Below are 26399 nucleotides of genomic sequence, written 5' to 3' on the forward strand. Positions count from 1 at the left end.
AAACAGGTATATCCCAATCTCAATTGGACTACATTACAAGAAACAATGTTGAATGAACTTTGACCATTCAAAACTTTTTGAGGGCCATAAAGGTTTTGGAACAACCTGATCTTTGTTTTTTCCCTTAATCTAGGTCTATATGACCTAATTAACAGATTGGATGTCAAATAAACAGTACAGTGGGCCTTAGGAGGATTTAAATGATGGATATCCAATTACTATTATTTTCCTGTGGTGTGGTCCACCTAATATTTTTATCCATCTCGTTTTTGGGATAAAGCCATACAATGATCTGTAAAAATGGATGAACGGAGTGGATAATACACATACATCATGGTGGGGCCCACATACATCATGGCTGGACCACACCGCAGGAAATAGTTGAATTGCACGTCTACCGTTGAAAAATTCTTGCAGGCCACAGAAGTTTTGGATATGCTTAAATTTTGGGCTTATCGCCTTGAATTAGATGGAAAAACGGATGGATGGCTTAGATAGACCACACATACATTCAAAGTGGGCCTAACTGAGTTTAGTTAGTACGATAGGAGCGTACTCCTCAGTCCGCACAGGCGTCCGTCGGATTTACCTCCCAAGGCGAGAAGTATTTCGCATTCGCAGGGCGCGAACTCCTCACCGCGAGAGGGATTTTTGCGCAAGAGGGATTTTTGCTTGGCGAAATCAATTTCCCGGTGCGAGAGCGATTTTCGCTCGGTGTGAAATCCAATTTCCCAGTGCGAGAGGGATTTTCACTCTAAGGAAGAAATTAAAAAAAAAAAAAAAACCCTAAAGAGGGGAGATGGCGAGAAAAGAGGGGTTTTGCGTACACATACCGGCTCTGTCGATTGAGAAGCTCCTCTTCCAGCTCCAGTTCCGACTTCCGATTAACCAGGTGCGAAAATCACTCTGAAATTTGTTTTCCCCGATATTCCCGATATTGATCAGAGAAAGGAGGGGTAGGTAGCTACAGTTTTCTCGTGGGGTTGGTGGCTACAGTCGATATTCCAAAAATATCGGACGGACGCTGATAATATCTCCCGATATTTCATCGATAATGGAGTACGAAATGGCATATTCCGATAATATCACCCATCTCAAAAAAATCACCAATTTTTCGCCGACAACTGGCAAAGAAACAATGATAGGGGGTTTCGATGTCGCAGTGCTGGCGACACCGATATTATTGTTATAACTCGAACATTGGTCCCAAGCAATCAGGATGTATATTGGAGCATGGAAGAGACAAAGAGACATTATAGTAACCAAGAAACAACCTAATCCTAATGATCCCATGTATGATGAATGGGAAAGTGAAAACTCGCTTCTAATGTCTTGATTTAAATTCTAAGCAACTAAACATTAGTCATAGGCTTTATTTCTTAAAAACTGTGAAGGATGTATGGGATAAAGCTACTAAGATGTACTCTCACCAAGAAGACTTAGCCCATCTTTATCAACTCAACATAGAAAAAACTTTTTCGAATGGAGAGATGGAACTTTAGAAGAGTACTTTGCTAACTTGAACCAAAGATGGGAAGAATTAAATAACTGTAAAGCAGCTATTCTACAACTGGAAGATCTGAAAAATCAAATACGTTGACTTAGAATCTTTAAGTTTCTCACTAATCTTTGGTTAGACTTCCAACCTCAATGTGTATAGTTCTTGGGAGAGACTATCTTCCTACCATGCAAGTTGTATATAAGTACAAACGTACAAAGGCTAAACAATAAAACTTCCACACCATCCTTCCAGAATGGTCAGCCTTGACTACAGACTCCAAAACTACTAAGGGCAAGGAACTTGACAATAACGTGGACAAAGATGAGCTCAAATGCAAAAAATGTGGAAAAAGACAACATCTAAAAAAATATTGTTGGGTCCTTCATCATCATCTTCGGCCAAAGGATGTCAAAACAAAGTCTTCTGCTAATATGAGCACAACAGAAGATAATTCCACTAATAGTGACCAAGACCCAAGAGGAAAAACCATCAATGAATTACAACAGGTGGCGGCTCTCCATGCCTCCATTTCCACTGCTAACCAAATAAGGCAGTCAGGTACTTCTACAACCACCTGCTAAAAAGAATCCCGTCACTCAAACATTCTGGATCATTGGTTCAAGAGCAGTTGATCACATGAGGAATATGAACAATGGATATACTTCCTACTCTCCTATCTCTAATAATATTATATTAACTGATGGTTCGCATTCTAAAGCTCTAGGAAATGAAAACTTCCATCCTTTCGATTCCCTATCTATCATTTTTGTATTCCATGTTCCCTTATTTCCATCAAATCTTATTTCTGTGAGCCCTTTGACCAAACAACTGAATTGGTATGTCATTTTTTATCAATCCCATTGTGTTATTCAAGACCTAAAAATGAAGAAGACGATTGGTGGTGGTTGTGAAGATAGAAAGCCCTACCTCCTCAACCGAGAATGACTCAGTTCTACTCATGTTTCAGCTTCTGACGTAGAGAATTAAAATCAGGCAACCCTCTAGCATACCCGTCTAAGTCATTTATCTTTGCAATCATTATATCCTTTGTTTTTTGAAAAGTTCAATAAAAGTGATAACTTACAATATGAAACTTGTCAGTTATCCACACCTTGTCGAACTACTTTTATGTTGAGTAATACAAAGAAAATACATCCATTTCGACCTATACACTCAGATGTATGGGAACTTATTCCGTTAGTTTCTATATTTGGCTTCAAATATTTCCGATCATTTATCGATAGTTTCTCACAATATACATGGGTTTATCTTCCAAAAAGTTGTGATGAAGTCCCATCAAATATAAAAATGTTTCATCATATAGTTTTTACCTAATACAATACCAAGATTAAAACATTTCAATCTAACAATGCCCGAGAATATTGACACCATGACTTACAAAAACATTTTGTAGATCATGGTATCGAAATTCAAATACCATGCCCTTATATACTCCAACAAAACGAATTGGCTGAACATAAAAATCGGCACTTAATAGAGCTCACCTAGTCTTTACTAATATGCATGCCAGTACCAATAATGCATCGAGATGAAGCCATTCTGCTTTTGCCTATATAATCAATCGGACACTGAGTCACTGACAGATGTTCTCTAAGGCAACTGCCCATTACAAGTCTTGTAACCTCATGCATCCCTATTTATCCTACCTCCAAAAGTGTTTGGGTACATTTGCTTTGTCAACATTCTTGGACCATCTCGCATCAAGCTAGGACCACAATCAATAAAATGTGTGTTCTTAGGGTACTCAGACTCTCAAAAAGAATATAAATGTTATTGTCCTATATAAGTCGAAAAAGATACATTTCTAAGGATGCCGCATTCTTTAAAACATACTTTATTTCAATTCACGTGATAGTACACACTCTTGTATCTCTTCCACTTCATATCATGGACGAGTCTCATATTAACGACGTACCAAGCCGCACTCCAACCAAAGAACTCATGATCTACTCTTTGAGGAAGAGAATTCCTACTCTTCCCGAACACCACCACTCTTCAACGTTGAAATTAGAACAAGTGGATCTCCCAATTGCCCTTCACGAAGGAACTCAGTCTTGTGCACATCATCCCATCCATAATTTTTTCATATAAATATCTCTCTTTCTTATCAGTCATACCTTTCATTTATATCATTTGTATCTATTCCAACCAGGATTGCGGATGCCCTAGGTGACCCTAAATGGAAAGTAGTTATGGTAGAAGAGATGTCTACCCTTGAAAAAAAGAATACTTGGAAATTAGTCACTCTTTAAAAATAAAAAAAAATAAAAAAAACAAAAAAAAAAAACCAAACATATTGCCAGGTGTAAGTGGTTGTTCACCACTAAATAAAGTCTCATGGATCAATAGACAGATGTGGGGCAAGACTAGTTGCCAAGGGCTTAACTCAAAAGTACGACAAAGATTATACGATGAAACATTTGCCCTAGTAGCAAAATTGAATTTTGCCTACATTCCCTTGTCCATTGTTGAGAATCGTCATTGGCCCCTGCATCAATTGGGTGTCAAAAACACATTTCTATATGGCAATTTTCATGAAGAAATATATATATAGGGAAAAGGTACTACAAGGTCAACCTCATGGGAAGCTTCCCATGAGATCGAGTTGTGTGGGCCCCAATGTGATGTGTGATGGACATCGGCCCCATCAATCAAATGCACCCTTCCATATTGGGCCGTGGGCCTAAAAATCAGGCCAATCCATGACTTAGGTGGGCCACACTATAGACAACAGTTGAGGGTGGATATCCACCCATTGAAATCGATCGTTTATAGTGCCCAATGAGATGTGGTTTAGAAATCCAACCCATCCATTGTGTGTGTCCCACTTGGATGAGGAGACGCACCAAGTTTCAGTTGTATCCAAAACTCAGGTGGGCCCCAACATGTGCTTTTAGATGTTTTAGGCATGATTTCACACAGTTTCAAATGGTGTGGCCCACTTGAGTTATGGATATGGCTGATTTTTGAAATATCCCATAACCTAGAGGGGACCCATCAAATGCATGGTGTGGATGTCTTATACAAATCATGGTGGGGTCCACATATCTCGACCTCATAGTACCATTTCCCATATGTGTGTGTGTGTGTGTGGCCCTTCTAATTGGCCTTCGGCCTAAGAGGAAAACTGGCAAAGTCTATCATCTTCGAAAGCTTTGTACAACTTTAAATAGTCGCCTTGGGCCGGATTTGAAAAGCTTGGCAATACGATTTCCAACATCGAATTTAAAAGTGCATTTGACTGTTCTGTATTTATAAAACATAAGAATGGCAACACGACAATTCTTGTTGTAAATGTTGATGATATCATTCTAACTGACACAAGCATCACTGAGATAGACAATGTTAAAAAATTCTTGGCATTGTCATTCGAAATGAAGGATCTAGAGCCACTAAAGTACTTCCTTGTAACATACCTATTGAAGTAAATTATAAGTTACATGGGAGACAATCAGACGAAATTAATAATCTAGGAATATATGAATAATTTATCTCAGCCATACTCGCTCAAACATCTCTTATGCAGTTAGAATCATAAGCTAGTTCATGCAATGACTTGTCATTATCATCTTGAAGCAATCTATCCATGGTGTGTCATAACAGCCGTCACGGGGCCGTAAAGGCCATTACATAAAGGTAACGGTTGCAACCATTACAAGTTATGGGGTTGTAACAATACTAACGGTCATTATGGAAAAAATAGCATGCAACTGTCGTTAGGCCTCCATAAAGGCCATAATGGCCCCATAACGGTCCGTTATGGGACATATATAGTTTTTTTTAATAAAAAAGAGACATTAATGGCCATTATAGCCCGCGTCATAAGGGTAACGGTGGTGGCCATTATGGCCACTGGTACTATTATTACGGAATACCTCGAGTCTATCGGATTCTTCATTATTTGAAAGTTGCATCGGTCGTGGTCTTCTTTATTCAAATCATGTTCATTTGAATATCAATAGTTTCCCAATGCCGATTGGGCCGACCCTTCCTCTAATCGGTGCTCTTCTACAAGGTATTGTGAGTTTGTAGGAGGAAATATAATTTCTTAAAAAAGCAAAAAGCAATCAGTTGTTGCTCACTCCTTTGCCAAAGCTGAATATCAAGCAATGGCTCATGCGGCATGTGAATTACTATGGGCGAAAGTCATCCTTCGGGATAAGGGATTGTAACAACTTGTAATAATTAAGCAGCTATATATATTGCATCCAACCCAGTCTTCCACAAAAGGATAAAGCACATTGAAGTCAACCGTCATTCCATTCAGGAAAAATTGGTTGTCAAGCTTTTACATATGCCTTTTTTTTCACTCAGAAGATCGGTTAGCAAATATCTTCATCAAAGCCACATCAACACTGCGCCTCAAGACCATCAGTATCAAGCTCAGCATGAATGATATCCATGCACTATCTTGAGGGGGAGTGTTATTGAGGCGCAATGTTGGTGTACACAAACTAGCATACACTTGTGATATACATAACAACTTAGTGTGCACCTGTGGTGTAAATGGGTTTATGTGCACTCGTGGAGTACCATAAAAATATGATTAGGATTAAGATTAGATTAGGTCTTTAATCATGTATCTTCATCTTTCTTTAGTCTCCTCTTTTAAGTTATATTCTCTACCCATTGTCTCAGTGGCAGACTTTGTGGGTTTCAACACTTAGGTCGTAGGTTCGAGTACCCTTGTGCTTTGAAAGGAAGGATTCCAAAAGATCTCTTCGAAGAGCCTTGCTTTGTCATTTATGACGTGGCTTTGGTGGATACCTGGCCGTGGGGCCACTATGATGGATGTGCTTTATATCCTCACTGTTCATCCATATTTACAGCTCGTTTTAGGGCATGATCTAAAAAAATCTCATGCGGACCAGGCTACAGTAAAGGGTGAAGATTGAATGCACACCATTAAAAAGTTATTTGTGGCCACCAGAATGTTTATTTGCCATCCAACCTATTGAAAAGGTCACACAAACTTGGATGAAGGGACCGCACAAATATCGTCTTGATCCAAAACTTTTGAGGCCCCAAGACGCTTTTAATGTTGGGCATTCAATCACCATTGTTTCCTATGTTGTGGTCCACATGAAATTTGGATCTATTGCATTTGTGGGCTCATTTTATAAAATGTGGTAGCCAAAACGGATGGATGACATGGATATAAGACACATACATAATGGTGGCCTCCATAGTGAATCCACCCAACCCCGTGGATCCTAGTTCCACCTAAGCCGTGTGCGTCATTAATGATAAAGCGGGATTCAAATTGGGACATGGATTGCTTGCAAAAGGCTTTTGCATGAACTTCCTTTGACCAAAAGCTAAGTGGGGCCCACCATGATGTTTGTGAGAAATCCAACCCGTCCATTCGTTTTGGAAGATCAAGTTAGGACACGGGCCCATAAATGAGGCCCATCCAAAACTCAAGTAGGATGCATGATAGGAAACAGTGAGGATTGAACATCCAACATTGAAACATTCGTGGGGCCATAGAAGTTTTGGATTAGGCTAATGTTTTTTGTGTTTTCTGTACATCCTAGTAGGAATGACCTTGTGAACAGTATGAATGGCATATAAACATCATAGTGGACCCCAAGGAGGTTTCAACAGTAGACATTTCCCTACCCACTTATTCATATCGAGTGGCCCACTTGAGTTTTGGATCAGCCTAATTTTTTGGTCCATGTCCTAACATGATCTGACAAAGTGGATAGACGGAGAGTATTTCTCACAAACATCACAGTGGGCCCCACCTAGCTTCCCGTGACCGGAAGTTCATGTCAAAGGCCTTCCACAGGCAATCCACGTCCCTCAAATTGCATAGTGTAGCACACACCTCGGTGGTGTCTTGACGTGGCAAAATTCTTTGGGCCCTTATATGATGTATATGTTATATCCACACCATCCATCCATTTTTCCAAATCATTGTAAGGCATAAGGCCAAAAATGGAAGGCATAAGGCCAAAAATGAGGCACACTCAAAGCTCAAGTGGACCACACCACAAAAAACAGTGGGGATTAAACACCTATCATTGAAAACTAATTGGGGGCCACAAAAGTTTTGGATCAATCTGATATTTGTGTTTCCCTTCATCTACGCCTGTGTGACCTTATGAACAAGTTGGATGTCAATTAAACATCATGGCAGGCCCTATAAAAGTTTCAACAGTGGGCAACTGGGCATCACTGTCCCCACTACTTTGTGGTGTGATCCACTTGATCTTTGGATCTGCATCATTTTTTGTTCATGCCTTAGAAAGATCTGGCAAAATGGATGGATGGCGTGGATTTAACACATACATCACAGTGGGGCCCATAGAACCTTGCCACATCAACACCCCGACATTTCAAAACCAGAATATATGAATTCACGCAGGATATTTATTTTGAAATAATTCGTTTTTGACTTGTATTTATTAACATATATTCAAATTGATGAAATCCAAACTGGTTGGACCCGGTTGGACTATACCTTAGGTCCAACCAGTTTGGATTTCATCAATTTGAATATATATATATATATATATATATATATATATATATATATATATATATATATATATATATATATCTGTGTGTGTGTATTCTCTACCTGCTGTAATCTTTTCTATAAATTCAATATTACGAAGAGGGGAAAGATAACTTCCTCATCTCACATTCTCTTCTCCTCGAATCTGTTCTCCTTCTAATCTCACAATACATACATACATATATAGGATTTATATAATTTATATAATTATATATATATATATATATATATATATATATATATATATATAATATGCCTCTATTTACGTATTAATTACTTTTTTGCTTGGTTTTGATGTTTTGATGTTTTGTTTGTTTATAGTCTTACATGGATGAAAAGAATTTGATGTATTATGTATATGTTTGGTATTTTTATCAATTCTACGAACTTGGAGAGTTGCAATCTTGTAGAGTGCAGACTAGACTTGTTGTGACCAGTCCTTAAGATTAGAACTATCTGTTAGTGATTGACTAGTAGATAAGTATGGAAGCTGAGGATATAAGGTGCCATGGGAATAGAGTTGGTGGGAGTAGATGACACATCCTACATAAGTATTGTGGTAGAGACCTGCATGGTGGTGTTATCTGTCTGAAACAACATCTGGACCATCGAAATGGTCAAATTATAGGGATTTCTAGTGTCCCTAAAGAAGGAAGGCAACAAATGAGAAAGAAAATGGAAAAGATCAAAGGTAAAAGGAAGTTTCGAAAGAGAAGCAGACTGTTGCCAATGCAACTCTAGTTTTTGGATACCCTGAAGTAGAGTAAGAATTTCATCAAGTCTAGAGATGGCTCTGACAAAAAGATGACACTGCGGACAGGAAAGTCCATGAACTGTTAGTCAAGATAAAAAAATGATGATGATTTGTTTATATGACTGCTGAGAGAGGAGATTCAATTTGATATGTGGGAAGAAATAATTGGAGCTTTGACATGTGACAACAAGGGTAAGAAGCATTGTTTCCTTCTCTGTTTCGTGCCTTCGACATGCAACAACCAAAGGAGTAAATGCAAGGGTTCAAAAAACATCTCAAAATGAGGTTGACGTGTCAATGATTGCCACAAGTGATCCAATGTTGTATATGAAGTAATCTTTGAAGAAAAAGTTGTAATAGTCTTTTCAAAGGGTTAATCAATATAAGCAAGGAAATGTAGTAGAGAAGTTCTATGAACACATCCCCCCACATGCTGCAGAATCCCCTTATCAGCAAGCTGTCTTAATGCAACAACAGCGGCATGCACAGGAGATCATACACCAACATCATATGAAACAGGCATCAAATATACAGTGAATAACTATATATGCTAGGCTACGACTCTATACATGAAGATGACAGTGGAAGATAATATCAATCAATAAGAATCATAAAAACTAAGAGTTATAATGCAGAGGCATTTTCACACCGGGCTTGCGTGGGGTTGCCTGTAGGATGTGGGGACACACTCGAGGTGGGCGGCCCGTGTGAGGCGGGTGGCTCGTGTGAGGCGGGTGGCTCATGTGAGGCGGTACCCATGTGATTTGGGGCCCACTAGGGGGGCTCGACCGAGGTCCAAACCCATGCGATGTGGGGCTTGGGCTATGAGATAAAGGGATTAATTTGCCATTTTCTAACAGTTCGAGCTTTTAGAGCAAGTGGTTAATTGTCCTGCATCAAGTTATTATTCTCAAATGCTTTAACACCAAATTAGAGGTCAAAGACACGAAACTCAGTTTGCGGTAGTTCAGGCGGACAAACAGCACTTTTATCAAAGGACCCAATACACTACTGAATACATGTCCAAAACACAAATAAATGACAGATTCTTGTGTTCCCAACTTTTTCCTTTCTTCTGATACTTCTTTACATTTCCTAGTCGAAAGAAGCCAATATGAGTCTGATGCTGGTCTGACATGGTTTAATATTCCTAATGTCATATCATTTGCCAGCACATTAAGTATGCCCTCCGATCCTGATATTCGGAACCTTGACCTCATGTCTGGGTCAGAAACTTGCATCTACATATGTACCTGTCTATGCTACCAAGAATTAAGCATTCACCTTACCTCCCAAAAGAGTCGTTTGATCATTTTCATTCTGAAAAATTCCGAGGCAGTATCCTCCATGAACCTTTGAATGCTTTATAATGATTGACGGCAAAAAGAGGGAACATCAGTCAAGCCTTACCAAGTGAAAAGTATCAAGAACACTGGAATATGAAAAAATCTCAACAGCAACCATATAACTCTTGCTTTTAAAGAAAAGTGTGTTCAGGATAATTATTCACATTACCCGGAATAAGTAGTTTTCAGGAGCTAGTGACAATTTCTGTCCGCTGCCAAAAGCCAGTTCGACCTCTGGAAAGAACTTTGGGAGTTGGGAGACATCACTAGGCATATGTTAAGTAGATTTATCAAGTGAGGCCCAAATAAGTGGTGATGCAGCTAGAAAAACTATGAAAGTATAAACTTTCTGTTTCCAACACATGCATTACCTTCCAGCACCAGAAAAGCAGATATCATTATAATTTGGATCTGGACCATGGATCTGTCTAAGGGGATGGAGCTTCTCCACAATCTGTGCATGCAAAACAAAAATTAAAAATAAAAACACTCTGAAATATCGTTCATGGTGTCACATAGTAACAAAGACAGGTAAGCTAATTTTAGTAAAAGATTATGTGATGAAATATTAAATTTTACAGGCTTGCAACATCAAAGAACAAGGGCTAGACCCTTTTATTTCCCTTGTTTACGCTAATCAATGTTCGAAATATCAATATCGCGTTCGTATCGCACCCTTGGGATACGGATACATATTTGTTATCGCATGGGATAGATAGGTTATATCGCATAATGTATTGCCGTTGTTGGAAACATGGGGAAACATTGGGAAATTGGTCGATTTTTTTAATGAAACTTCAGTGATTGTTAAAAAAGACATCAATGCACACAAATCAAAACATTACAAAAAACAAGTGTACATAATAGGTTTTCTTTGTATGGGGTCCTAATTTATGTGTTGTCTAATTGAATTGATGCAAGTATATTCAAAGTCTATTCATGTAATTTATAAATGTAAGAAGACGTGGAAACACAAGCAATACATTCAAAAGTAAAAGAAGAATCACTAGAATATGTTACATACATGTTTGATTTTATGTTTGGACACAAAGATTGCAACCGATTTGCTAGAAATTGGAATTTTTTTATTTTTTTCAATTTACCGCAACTCAGCCCATCTCCTCCAAATCTCAAAATCGAAGCTCCCAATCCCTGATTCTTGCGAAACATGAAAAATCATGGATTTGTAATAATTTAACACTGACTCAACATGATTTATAGGAAAGAGAAAAAAAAAAGGATCAAAAATTGAAAATGCTTACAAGATCGAACATGAGGGATATATCCCACTACTTGTGTGCTTCGTATCACACAGGTGAGATACAAGATATATCGTGAGATATATCAGCCAATATCGTTGATACTTAAAACCCTAATGCTAATAACTATCAACTATGACACAACTCGTATATTTAATTGGTCAGTTAGAAGCACTAAACTTGTTTCCAGACCAAGAAAGGAAGCTATTCAGTTAAAATCACATGATATGTCACATAACAAGCTCCACAGCAAGCATACAGAGACAAGACCTTCTCTAATAATGAAAAGAAAAAAATTAGGCTGTTTCTTCAATCCCATTATTGTATGTAGAATATGTTGTATATTCATAATTCATGTCACTTATTATTTCCTTTTCCTAGTCTGTTTCAGTCTTTATACCGACAGTGATAGATGAGAAAATCTTTTCTACCTTTTGCCCTCATACAAACCTATATTAGCTATAAGAAGAGAGGCTTCCATGCATCAGTTACTCTAATACTGACAGAAGTTATTGTTCCATTCATTAGTCTTGTCTACAGAGAATTTCCCAAGGCTTATATTAAGATCTTATTTGTAACTAAGATATTCCAGCATACACTTCCACAAGGATAGATTGAGGCCTTCAGAATGAACTACAAACCTAATAGCTCAGACTAAGCCCTAGGGTCCATTTGGTCACCGCCATGTTTTGGGTTTTTTCCCCACCACCATCATCATCATCATCATCATCATTATTATTATTATTATTATCTTTTTTTTTAATTATTATTATTATTATTATTACTATTATTATTATTATTATTATTTTGCCAAAAAGTGGAAAACAAAGCAAAAGAAAAGGAAAAAAGCATAACAGACAAATACAACAACCATCCCCTAAGCTGGAAGGAAACCCCAAAGAACAGAACAACTAGCAAATTATAATGATATCTGCTTTTCTGGTGCTGTATTGTTTTTTTGAGTTCTTGTATATTACCCGGAATAAGTAGTTTTCAGGAGCTAGTGACAATTTCTGTCCACTGCCAAAAGCCAGTTCGACCTCTGGAAAGAACTTTGGGAGTTGGGAGACATCACTAGGCATATGTTAAGTAGATTTATCAAGTGAGGCCCAAATAAGTGGTGATGCAGCTAGAAAAACTATGAAGGTCTAAACTTTCTGTTTCCAATACATGCATTACCTTCCAGCACCAGAAAAGCAGATATCATTAGAATTTGGATCTGGACCATGGATCTGTCTAGGGTGTTTTTTAGAGCTCAGTCCCTAAACAACACAAGAACTCTAAAAAACACCCTAGCAAAAGAAATCTTAAGATTTCTAAAGCACCGATTATTCCTCTCAGCCCACACTGCCCACAGAACTACCATAAGAATAGCCCTCCACTTCCTTTTCCCAATAGCCCCTCCTAGGTCCGCATGCAAGGTGCAAAGGAGGCCGTCAATAGACTTGGGCATAGACCACGATACCACCAAATGAAGAACACTCCACCAAACGTCCATAGAGAAAGGACGGTGGATAAAGAGATGATCCAATAATTCCTCAGCTTGAAGGCATAGCAAACAAACATTTAGAAGAATCGTGCCTCTTTTTTCTCAAATTATCAACTGTTAAAACCTCATTCTTGCCCACGAGCCACATAAATGCCACAACCTTTGGGGGCACACCATAGAATCAAGCCGAGTCTGTGTGGAAGCATCTAGCTGACGATGGAGGAGTTGCTAGAGAGTTGTAGAATGATTGCACCAATAAAAAGACCACAGCTTGCAATAGACTAAGATAGGGAATCTTCTGAGCTTGAATCAGGGAAGCAATCCTACAGACGAGAAAGGAGCTCCCTGAGGTCCGGAATTTCAGAATCAAAAAGATTCCTTCGAGGGGAGAATTATCCCTAAAGAGAAAGACAACCTTTCGAAAACTTTAGGGGGCACCTTGGCAATCCCTTTCGAGAGAAAGGATGTACGGTATAGAGAGGAGGATCTAATCCACAATCCTTGAGGAGTTACTCCATATTTAGCAGAGATAATCATTTTCCAAAGGCTGTCAACAACACGCCCAAATCTCCAAGTCCATTTACCCAAGAAAGCCTCATTAACCACCTCCAATTTTTTTATTCCCAATCCTGCTTCTGAAAAGGGAGCACAAATCTCCCTCCAGTTCAGCAGTGGGAATTTCCTCAAGGTCGAACCTCTTTGCTACAAAAAGTCTCTTCAGGTCTTATCAATCTTAAGGATGACGAACTTTGAAAAATCGAAAAGAGACATGAAATAAACTGGCAAATTAGAAAGGGAGGCCTTTATCAAATTCAATCTACCACCCAGGGATAACATGTTACATTTCCAGGATGACATTTTTCCAATCTAATCTTTCAATGATCTCATCCCATAGATACAATGGGGGTTTCCCTATACACAAGGGAAGACCCAGGAGGTAGTAGGCAAAGTGCCAACCCTACAACCAAAGGATTCAGCCAAGGAAGAAATTACCTCTGAAGCTAAATTGATTTGAAAGCACTCACTGTTAGACAGATTTACTTTCAAACCTGGGACCACCTCGAACCAACAGATAGTCATACTCAAAAGAACCACCATATTTTCATTAGCTTCACAAAACAGCAAAGTGTCATCAGCAAATGGAGATGACAAATTTGCTAGGGGAAATTTTCCACCTAGAATCCCTTAAAAAGCATTGATTCCTGGCCCTTAGACAACATACGACTAGTGTTTGAAATATCGGTATCACGTTACATATCGCACCCTTGAGATATGGATATGTATCGATTATCGCATGGAATATATCGGTTGTATCGCTATTGTTGGAAACATGGGAAACATTGGGAAATTGGTCGAATTTTTCAATGAACCTTCAGTGATTGGTTTTTTTTTTTTTTTTTTTTTATAAAGACATCAATACACTTATAGATCAAAAGATTGCAAAAAAAAAAAAAAAAGGTGCACAATAGATTTTCTTTCTATGGGGTCTTAATCTATGTGTTGTCTAACTGAATTGATGCAAGTATATTCGAAGTCTAATCATATAATTTATAAATGCAAGAAGACGTGTGGAAACATAAGCAATACATTAAAAGACAAATGAATAATCAATAGATCAGGTTACATACATATTTGGACACAAAGATTGCAAACGATTTGCGAGAAATTGAAAAAAATATATATATTCTTTTCAATTTCTAGCAACTCAACCCATCTCCTCCAAATCTCAAAATCGAAGCTCCTAATCCATGATTTTTCATGCAAGCATAAAAAATCATGGATTTGTAACAATTTGACACTGATTTAACATGATTTACAGGGGGAAAAAAAAATAAGATCAAAAATTGAAAATGCTCACCGGATCAAACATGTAGAATATATCCCACTACTTGTGTATTTCGTATCGCACAGGTGGGATACAAGATATATCGTGGGATATATTTGCCGATATCATTGATACTTTAAACCAGTGTTTTAAATAGCGGTAGCGTGTTGCGTAGCGTTCAACCCTCCGTAGCGTGTAGCGAAAAAGCGTAGCGTGTAGCGTAAGCTACACGATACTTCTATTTTTTAATTTAAAATATATATATATATATATTATATTATATATATATGATAAATATTAAATAGTATTTAAAAAAAAAAAAAGCAAAATATATAAATGTCACATTCTTCAAAATAAAAATCCCAAAGTTAAGAGCATTAAGTACAGTACAAATGTCATATTCCTCAAAATCAACATCTCAAATTCTCAATAATTAGTCTCTAGACTCTAGTGTCTAAACTCTAAAGGTCATTTATATCTAATAGGTCATCGTCGTTGTCGTCATCCTCATTCACTTCATCACCAGGTCTAGGCCTTTCATCATCAGCATCAGCATCTACATCTGCATGTACATCATCCACACCATGAACACTCGTTCTTATATCTCCTTCCTCTCTTATAGGAGTAAGAAATCTTCCCATGGGACCACCTACACATTATAAAAAAAAAAAAAAAAAAAAAAAAAAAAAAAAGAGATTCATGGGTCTTTTACTTTCTTTGTTAAAAATGTTCATGAAACTTAGTCTATAACTATAAACACTTACTTAAAGTAGTTGCCTTCCTTTTCCTTGAGGAAGGTGGGGGGCAATCTCCTTCAGAAATATTAGATGTTGATGGTGCATTGCTGTCAACTGGATCATCAGACTCCAGAATAGTTGTAATGGCACTACTATCAAAGGCCATATTTTGATCTTCGAGCCACGAGGATCAGTTGGGAGAACAGGGCCTTCTTTCTCAGCAATCCATTCATCATCTGATTCAATGTGGTCCACCAATATTGGATCCATTGCCGCCCTTCTCTTCATGCTTCTTTCTCTCAATTTCATATTATACATCACATACACTAGAGAGTTGAGTTTTTGTTGCTCTAGCCGATTTCTCTACTTTGTGTGGATCTGATCATGTGATGATCTATGTCAGTCAATTATCAAAGACTTGCTAATCTAATAAATAAAAATTAGCCAATTTAGAATATTGAATGGTACAAATGTCACCTGCTCAAAAGTACTCCAATTTCTCTCACAGCCAGAAGCACTGCATGTGAGGCTTAAAACTCGTACTGCAAACTTCGTAAGCTGTGGAGTTCTATCTCCAAAGCGTTCCCACCAATCAGCTACATAAATTAGTTGTAATTTATAAATTAATTAAATACTTTCACCAATTATAAAAATATAATTTATATAACAATGAAAATATCAAAATATAAAATTATAAATTACCTGGGGAACGCTTTGTCATGGTTTCGAGTGCAAGGCGAGAGCCAAAATCCCCTCTTCTCTTGTCATATTCATCCAACTGAATATCAGCATCAGCATGCTCTTCACGGGGGATCATCCTATCCATGCACTCAAACAACCCCCTTTTTATCTCAGGGTGTGTAGAGAACTTATCTGAGTACCGTATTTGAGGATTCAGATAGTACCCGGCTGCATGTAGAGGACGATGAAGCTGAGGAGTCCATCTATCATCTATTTTGTTCCAAATTGGAACATATCTCTTTTTTACATCATTGCAATTAAATGCAATTTCTCCTTCGCTGAGTCCATCAATTCATAAATGAACCCCATTGCTGGCCTCTCTTCCGAATCTACTTCTCTTAAAACGCTTACCAATGGCATGGTGCTCTTAACACATAAGGCAACATGAGGCCAAAACTTCGGATCAAACATTATAATAGCCCGTACCTTTATTCCTTCAGGTTTTTTAGCCCATGAACATGAGCACCATTGTTCCGATGCAAACATGGCTATAAGACCATTCTTTTGCTTGTAAATACTTCTAAGGGTGAGGTATGATGTTGCAAAGCGTGTTACTGCCGGCCGTAGAAGCTCATGGTTATTCGTGAAGCTTCTCATCATGCTCAATACAATTCCATGTCCATAAATAAACTTCGTCACTGTCCTTGCCTTTTCAAGCGTTTCAGAATATATTTTCATTTTTCCAATATCCTCCAACATCAAATCTATGCAATGTGCAGCACACGGAGTCCAATATATCCTTTTCCTCTTATCCATCAACTTCTTCCCAGCACTCACATAGCTTGAATGGTTATCCGTGATAACCTGGACCACATTTTCTTCCCCAATTTCTTCCACAATTTCATCAAGATATTCGAATAACAAATTCCCATCTTTTATTGAATCTGAAGCATCAATAGACTTGTAAAACATTGTTCCGATCGGAGAATTGATCAAAAAATTAATGATGCTTCTATTCTTTCCATCCGTCCAACCATCAGACATAATTGAACATCCATAAGTTTTCCAGGAAGCTTTGTATGCTTTCATTAAACTATCAGTATTAGCAACCTCCTCTTTTAGTATCCATGTTCTCATCTCATGCATGGATGGTGGCTTCAATCCCGGTCCAAACTTGCCAATAGCCTCACACATTGCTGAAAAGTATGGGCTATTACATAGGTTGAATGACAAAGCATTCCCAAAAAAAAATCTTCCAATCACCCTACATACTTCTTTTCTTTCTTCCTTCTTCCACCTTGAATTCAATGTGGATTGACGTTGCTCACTACTAACAAATTGATCCATAGGACCCCTTACTCTCACTGGTTGATTACCAGAAGATCCACTACCAAGTTGGTTGCCAATAAAAGCATCATTACTCACACTAGCGCTATCACTTCCAGAGCCAGAACCAGAAAGATATGTCGATCCCCCTCTCCCAATATCTCGAAACACCTCATTTCTTTTATTTTTTCCATCATAATATTCCTTTAAAGCCTTTCTACACTCCTCCTTGGCTTCTTCCGTCACTTTTGGGCACGGCTTTATCCCATTGTGGGTTCCGGCCAAATGATGCTTTAGGCGAGTCACGCCTCCCGTACATCTTTGACCGCAAAATTTGCATAGCACATAATTTCTATGAGATTGTCCGAGTGGATTATCAGCCACATATTTCCATGCAAAATCTCTCTCTCTCTTTTTCTTCAAACATTCTTCTCTCTTTAGTTCACTACTTGACCCAAAAAAAAAAAAAAAAAACATCACAGATAAATCAATGAATCACAAAAATAAACATACACACACCACTTACACTCATACGGACACCCCAGTGGGCCCACCATAGAAAATAATGCAAATCCACCCCTTCACGCACCTCAGTGGGCCCCACGTGGGCCACACTATAGAAAATAATGCACATCCCACCCCTTCACGCACCTCAGTGGGGCCCACGTGGGCCATACCACAGAAAAAAAAAAGGTATAAAGAACAACAAACCAACGGTAACTAGTATTTTAAAAGGGAAAAAATTGAAAATACCAAGTTATTTTCAATGTACATCGAAAAAATTCAAAAAAAATGAAGGAGCGTACCTGTTTTTGTCTCGAGATGAGGTCGGTTTGCGCCTGGCAGCTAACTTTTGACCAAAACACTGAAGGGTGGGGAGAGAAGCAGCGTCGGCAGCGTCGGATGGCCTCTCTGAGACGATTTTGGGTCTCCAAATGGATCAGAAAGGAGAGCAGCAGCGTCGGATGGCCTCTCTGAGACGATTTTAGGTCTCCAAATGGATCGGAAGGGAGAGCAGCAGCGTCGGATGGCCTCTCTGAGACGATTTTAGGTCTTCAAATGGATCGGAAGGGAGAGCAGCAGCGTCGAATGGCCTCTCTGAGACGATTTTGGGTCTCCAAATGGATCGGAAGGGAGAGCAGCAGCGTCGAATGGCCTCTCTGAGATGATTTTGGGTCTCCAAATGGATCGGAAGGGAGAGTAGCTGCGTCGGCTGCTGCGGTTTGGGATCAGAAACCCTTTAGAATTAGGTTTTTTGTTTTTTTTTTAACTTAACTTTAGCTTCTGGTGTGAGTTCACCACTATTTCCTGCACTGAAAAAGCAAAAAAAAAAAACTAAACAGGTAGCGTACGCTACGAGCCCTGTAGCGCACGCTACAGGGGAAAAACGCTATTTCCAGCGCTACGTAGCGAAATCGCTACGCTACGCTACGTAGCGTACGCTATTTGATACACTGCTTAAAACACTACATACGACTAAGAGCTTCGGTAATTAAGTCAGAGAAAAGGTGATAAGGGGTCACCTCACCATGGACCCCCTGAGGCCCGAAAGAATCCAAAGAGGGACCCATTGATAAGTATTGAAAATCTAGGGGAAGAAATACAAATTATAATCTATGCCTCCATTTAGCACCAAAGCCCTTCTTATCCAACATGTAATCTAGGAAAGCCCAGTTGACATGATCATAGGACTTTTTAAGATTAAGTTTACAAAGTTCATGACCTTTCCGCTCTCGAATAGGAGTTCAGACACTCGGTGGCTATAAGCACATTGTCTACAATATGTCTACCTTCAACAAAAGAAAACTGAAAGGGGGAAATAGTCTTAGGAATTACCAGCCTTAGCCTCTGAGTTAGAATTTTAGACAAATTTTTGTAAGAGCAACCAAGGAGACTGATGGGCCTAAAAGTATTTGAGATTCTAAGCCCCTTCCAATTTGGGAATGGGGCTAAGAAGGTGCTAATCAATCCCATCTCGGCAGGCAATCTGTTGGATTCAAAGAAATTAGACATGAAATTGAGAAGATCAACACCTCATAGAATGATTGAAAGAAGGCAATCAGGAAGCCATCTAACCCAGGAGCTTTATTCCTCCCTATTTCCCAAACAACAAATTTACTCTCATCAAGCTCCGTGGGTTTTTCCAGAAGAGCAACCCCCTCAAGTGGAACAGAATTGAAAGATAAATCATCAAGGGCCAGGAAACATTATCTGAAGATAGCAAGTTACGGTAGAAACTAACTATAGAGTTATAAATGGAATCTTATCAGAAACAACAAGGTCATCAATTAATAAGGAGATAGAATTCACCCACACAAGAGCACTGGCTATACCATGAAAAAACTTCATATTACGATCACCTTCTTTGAGCCAAATAGCTCAGGATTGCTAGCACTATTGTATTTCCTCCTCTTCTAATCTAGCATAATAGTCAGTAGATAACTTAGCTCTATATGTGATTTCATCCTTAGATAATTGACCCCCTTCCTCATTGACATCCAGAGCTAATAGTCAACAGCTAACTTAGCTCTAGATGTGATTTCACCCTTAGATAATTTGACCTCCTTCCTCATTGACATCCAAGGCTTGAATGGCAGCAAACAAAGACGCCATTTCTGCTTCACTCTAACCAAAAATCTCTCAGTGCCATCAGTCTGGTCCAGAGCTAAAAACTTGATCTTCGAATGGGCGGGAATTGTTCTTGGGCTTAAGGATGTAGATTTGCCTTTCTTAGGGGGCTAGGTTTGTTGCTATCTCAGTAGTTTTCCTTGCCCTTTTTTTGAATCTTTTCTGTATCTTTTCCTTTTAATGAATGCAGTTATCCTCAAATTAAAAAATTAAAAAAAAATTAAAAAAATTAAAAAAAATATATCTCTTAGTGCCAAGCCTTCAGCTTATATTTCAGCATCTGAAGTTTTTTAAAAGCCTAAAGCCTAGAAAACCATCAACTACAAAGGATGACCACCATTCTAACACTAGAGATGTGAATCCTTCCATCTCCAGCCAAGCTAATTCAAACCTAAAAGGTTTATGCCCCCAATTTATCTCATCACTTTCCAAAAGCACTGGACAATGATCGAAGATAGGCCTGGGCAATCCTTTTTGGCAAGCAAATGGGAATCGTTGGATCCAGTCAGGAGAAACTAAAATATTGTCTAACAGGGACATGGTCGGAGATGATTGACCATTAGACCAAGTATATTTCACATTCCTCATAGGAAGATCCAACAATTCATGTTTGCTTATCCACTCTGAGAAGCCCTGCATAGAAGAGGAAACCCAGGTCCAATTCATTTTTTCATGAATAAACTAAACCACATTAAAGTCACATCCCACACACCAAGGGAGATGCCATTTGTCTTTAGCAAAAGAAAGCTCATTCCACAGAGAGGTATGGAGAGATGGTCTAGATGGGCCATAACCTCCAGGAAAAAAAAAAACCAATGAAGTCCCGAAGAAACTTCTCAAAAAACCACATTGACAGAGAACAGACCCACACAATTATCTTCCTTCACTCGACCGGAAGAATCCCAGATAAGCATATTTCCTCCAGTCAAGCCATCTGCATTCATAGCTAACCAATCATTACCTTTTTTTCCTCCACAAAGAATTGATCCGAGCACATTTCTTTGGAACCAAGTCAACTTAGTCTCTTGAATAACAATCTCTTGAAGAATAATCATCTGAGCTTTTAAGCATGAGCACATTTCTTTTTACCTAAGACTGCTTATAAGGGCAGCCCAAACCTCTCACATTCTAGAAAAGGATCTTCATTGGGTAACCTTGTTAACCCCTCTTCCTTTCATCCCCTACCTGAAAATGGTTTCCAACCAAGGTATTCCATAACAGCAATGGTGGCCATAACGGCCACCACCGCTACCTTTACGATACGGGTCGTAACAACTGTTACGGTCTCTTCTTTACTAAAAGGGAAAACCCCAAAACGTATATTTGCCCTGTAATGTTGAAAAAAAAAAATCCAAGAAACTTGTATTTATGCCATAATAGACAATTACAGGGATGTTACGGCTTTTATAAGGGGCCTAACGAACTATTAATGATGGTTACTAGTCATTTTTTCCATAACGGCTATTACAACTATTACGACCCCGTAACAAGTAACAGTTGCTACCATTACCTTTACGTAACAGCCTTTAAGGTCCCATAACGGCCTTTACGGCACACCATGTTTCCAACTGACCCATCGGGGAAATGCCTAGGTTATGAAGTTCTCAGTTACGATGGCAAGACTTTGGAGAACCCAGCGAGGAGACCCCATCCACAGGGACACGTAGCCCCATCTCTACCACAAGCTTAAACAAGGCGATGAAATCTTCATCCCTATTTCCAAACACCACACCCAAAAGTCTCCTAACATGGCAAACAGCATCCCTAACCCATCGCTTTTTTTTAATAGCTTCCACAAGACCTTCCAACACCTCCACCGAAATGGATGTCGGGGAGACAATTCCCTGAGGAACCCTAAGACCATCCATTCCAAAGGAAGCACTTAGGGGAGACCTCTAAAGCATCCTCAACAGGCATCCGCGCCAACTCATTCGACCCCTCACTTCTGGCTAATAAGAGGCGGCAAGGGAGGGATCATCCTGAGGAATAGGAACCAAGGCGAGGGGACCGACCAAGCCCTGGGGATGACTTACAAGAAGACTGAAAATAGAAAAAGGACATTGCAAAGGCATAGGGACCGGAGATGACAAAGGAGTAAGAAAAGACTTCAATCAATTGAGAGGATGGGGAGAGGGAGATCAAGCAACTCAGGGAAACACCTCAATCCCGACTCGGATTGGTCAGGGGCGAGAGAATTGCCAAAGGAGAAGAATCGGAGGACTTTGGATCAAACCCCAAGACTGATTGTCATCAACAAAGGCTTCATCCGTCAGACCAACATCAGAGCTACCATAAGAGTCCTCGAAAGAAAATTCTTCAAGATTAAAAGAGAGAGGAGAGGGGACGTCTTCTTTTTCTGTTTTTCTAACGCTCTAGGAAACTCCGTTCTTTTCTCTATGAGGATAAGCTCAATGTTGGGGTGCAAATGACATGTGTCCAAAGGAGAGGTAATCAAACAAATAGGATCATCTTGGTTGTTGAGAGCAGTAGCAACTGAGTCTCACTGCCCAAGGGAAAAAGCCTAGGGACAGATGTACAGCGCCTCCCCTCAAAGAGATGCAGACTAGGATGATCTCCTCTTGACACATGGCTAGGGCGATGCAGATTTACGATTACTTTGTGGCTTGCATATGGCCTAGGCTATGCTTAAGGCCAAAATGGAGAGACTCTCTTCTTGATGCATGGCCATTGTGACACACGAGGCTAGAACAAAAAAGCTCTATAGTTGACATGTAGATAAAGGGACGGTCGAGGACCATCTCAGGCCACACGTCCCAACAAAGGGAGAGAAATTATAATCTAGGACAAAGCTATACCGTGGAAAAACATTGCTCGGGTGAGAAGTCGATATAATCTGACTTCTATAACACGAAATTCTAGGCAAAATATCAATCGAGCCCGAAACATTCAAGATCATATTGCCCAAGCATCTTTGGGCAAGAAGCTAAGGACAAAATGGAGCATTCGAATAGATAGCATTCCGATGAGGCACGACCAGTTGTCCCTTAGCCAGTGTTCGAGTTGTCGGCATCGCTACAAGTTTCACTGCCCGGAGATAAAGATATGATATCGTTATCGCCGATAATATTGCCGACAATCGGAAATGCAGGGAAAAAGGGAGAAACATGGAGAAAATGGTGGAATTTTTTAGTGAAACTTCAGGACATGCCTAAATACACATATTTACATATTCAAGAATGAAAAAATTGCAAAAAGAATGCATTAAATTAGAAGTTTTCATTTAATGGGAGCCAAAAAGCATGCGTTGTCGTAAAAAATAACTCAAATGGTAACCAAAATGAGTTCATATAATACAAATGCAGCTAGTATACAGTAATTAAGACATAAAAGTAAATGAACTCAAAGATGCCAAATCAAGGATGGATTAGATTATCCAATCAGTGTGGTATTTGATACTTTGGCTGTGTATGACGCTTGATACCTAACATTTGAAAATGATACATGTGGCAAATTTTAACATAATCTAAACCGTGTTTTCGCTTCATCAAGATCTGTGTAACCTAATCAAGAGGTTGGATGGCAAAAAAAAAAAAAAAAAACCATTACAATGGCCCAATGAAGTTTTTAATGGTGAGCATTTAATCACCACTGTTTCCTTTACTGTGGTCCACCTGAGATGCAGTCATGCAAATCCGTCTCATTTTAGACTCATGCCTTAAAATTATTTATCAAAATAAATGAACATTGATAAAAATATTTATCATTATGATGACCCCACATAACATCGACCCATCAATCCACGGATACAAACAAGTGACATGTGCGCACCCTATAAATCAGTACGCTTATCACTGTGTGGGGCCCATTGTGATTTATGTATTTTATCCACCCCATCCATCCATTTTACAAGATAATTTTAAGGCTTGATCCCAAAGATAAAGCATATCCAATGCTCAAATGGACCACACCACAGGAAACAATGTGAATTGAACATGCCTCCCATTGAAAAATTATTAGGGGCCACAAAAGTTTTGGATCCATGTCATTTTTGTATCTTACCTTCATATCTATCCCCGTGTGATCTTATGAACAACTTGGATGACAAATAAACACCACTGTGGGCCATGGCGCCTAGGAAGGTTTCAACAGTAGGAATCATTGTCCCCATTGCCTTGGCGGTGTGGTCCACCCTAGCTTTGGATCTGCCTCATTTTTGGGTTCACTATCTAAAATGATCTCGCTAATTGGATGGACCATGTGGATATAACACATACATCATGGTGGGGTCCACAGAACTTGGTGACATCCACACACCACTTATGTTAAAAGGAAGCGGATTGCGTACCGAGTAACTCAATAGGTTAAGCGTACTGTGTAAACTCTGTGGGGTCAACCATGATTTATGTATTTTATCCACTCCGTCCAACCATTTTAATAGATAAATTTTGGCCTCGAGCGTAGAAATGAACTATATCCAAACCTCAAGTGGAACACATAATGGGAAACAGTGTGAATTGAACATCTACTGTTGAAAATTTCTTGGGGGCCACGAAAGTTTTGGATCAAGCTTGTATTTGTGTTTTCCCTTCATCCATGTCTATGTGATCTTATGAACAGGTTGGATGACAAATAAACATCACCGTGGGCCCAAGAAATGTTTCAACGGTGGAAGTTATTATTCCAACTGTTTCCAATGGTATGGTCCACTTGATCTTTGGTTATGCTTAAATTTTGGTCTCAACCCCTAAAATAATATGAAAAAACGGATGGACGGCGTGGATGGACCAGATGCATTCACGGTGGGCCTAATAGAGTTTACTCGATACGATAAGAGCGTATAACTCAGTACGCAATCTGCTTTCCACGTAAAAACCAGACGCGGATTAGATACTGACGTAGCGACACTCGCTACACGTCACCAAGTTCCGTGGACCCTACTAGGATGTACATGTTGTATCCACAACGTCCATTCATTTAGAGATATTATTTTAAGGCATTACCCAGAGAATGAGGCGGATCCAAAGCTTTAGTGGACCCCACCACACAAAACTGGGGGAAGATTGATGTACACCGTTGAAACCTTGCTAGGGACCACCATAGCGTTTATTTTCCATCCAATCTGTTCATAATGTCACAAAGACATGAATGAAGAGGAAAAACAAATTTCATAGTGATCCAAAACTTCTGTGACCCAAAAACGTGTTTCAATGGTAGACGTTCAATTTCCCACTGCGTTTTTGCAGTGTGGTCCACTTGATAGTTAGATCTGTCTTATTTTTCTTCTAACTTCTTAAGACGAGCTCGCCAAATGGATTAACGGTCTGGATATAACACATACCTCATCATCAGACCCACTTAACTTGCTGACATCAATACAGCAGGTATACAGCTGGTGTAAGGTACACCGGCCAATTCGCGTCCTCATATTGAGCCCGAAATAAAGAAAAAAAAAAAAAAAAAGAGGAAGAAAACCCTGAAATGTTGTTTACGAGGGATTCTTGTTGAAGGGGGTTTTTGAGGGAGGGTTTCGAAACCCTATATCATTCCCAAATCGCGAGGAAATTCCCAAAATCACTGATTTTTCGCCGAAATTTCAAGCTTCAAATGGAAAAGGGAAAGGGGATTTTGAGGTTTTTCTTACCTCTTTGCAATGTTCGAAGATCGACATGAGGCATTCTTCCGAGCTGTGAGTTTCGATTAACCAGGTACGCTATCACTCTCACGTATTTACAAAAACAGCGAAATCAAAGCGATTTTTTGATTTTTTTTTTTCCCTCTTATTTTTACCTATTTATCGAAAAAATGGGTTGTTGGCTGCGTGGTTGGTGGCTACGGTCGATATTCTCAGCGATAATCCAAAATTATCGACAATATCTCCGATTTTTCGCCAATAATAGGGAGAGAAACGAAAAATTGGGGTTTCGGTATCGCTAGACTAGCGACACCGATATTATCTCTGATAATATCGACATTTCGTCGACAATTTGAACACTGCCCTCAGCTGAGGCAAGCATGGCAATTCTCGATTCACATGCAAGAATGGGAATGGAGGAGACACACTTGTCATATGTATGACCATAATAACATTGTAGTTTGCAAGACACCAGCAATGAAGCTCCATCAACAAAAAGCTTCCTAGGGACAAGAAAATTGCCCAGCCCTCTCAGAATCCAAGTTGGATTTACCCTCCCAAACCACCCTAATTACCATGGAGTCTTCTGACAGAAGAAAGGCACCTCTGTCGTCCTCTTCACCCTAATCAAAAGTCCAACTGAACAAAGTTCTTCCCAATTCACAGTTGCTTGATTAACTAAGACCTCTCTAACGCAAGAACCCAAAGAGACA

The 26399-nt window shown here is 39.2% G+C and overlaps 2 protein-coding genes across 5 annotated transcripts in view; both read right to left on the minus strand.

The window, feature by feature from the left end:
- LOC131219051 (aspartic proteinase 36-like) overlaps nucleotides 1-26399 on the minus strand; it is a 53010-nt gene that overhangs the window by 15661 nt on the left and 10950 nt on the right. For all 4 annotated transcript variants that reach the window (XM_058214013.1, XM_058214017.1, XM_058214016.1 and 1 more), the window contains exons 5-7: nucleotides 10520-10602; nucleotides 10318-10414; nucleotides 10092-10164 (exon numbers count right to left, since the gene is read on the minus strand). In XM_058214013.1, coding sequence (XP_058069996.1) covers nucleotides 10092-10164; nucleotides 10318-10414; nucleotides 10520-10602 — 253 coding nt within the window. The remainder of the gene's footprint in view (nucleotides 1-10091; nucleotides 10165-10317; nucleotides 10415-10519; nucleotides 10603-26399) is intronic.
- On the minus strand, nucleotides 15655-17489 carry LOC131219052 (uncharacterized). Its single transcript, XM_058214018.1, has 2 exons — nucleotides 16161-17489; nucleotides 15655-16054 (listed from the first exon to the last, which is right to left on the minus strand). Exon 1 carries the CDS (start codon nucleotides 17484-17486, stop codon nucleotides 16443-16445), a length of 1044 nt encoding a protein of 347 aa, XP_058070001.1. The 5' UTR covers nucleotides 17487-17489; the 3' UTR covers nucleotides 15655-16054; nucleotides 16161-16442.

Source organism: Magnolia sinica, chromosome 11 (assembly GCF_029962835.1).
Source record: "Magnolia sinica isolate HGM2019 chromosome 11, MsV1, whole genome shotgun sequence".
Lineage (NCBI taxonomy): Eukaryota > Viridiplantae > Streptophyta > Magnoliopsida > Magnoliales > Magnoliaceae > Magnolia > Magnolia sinica.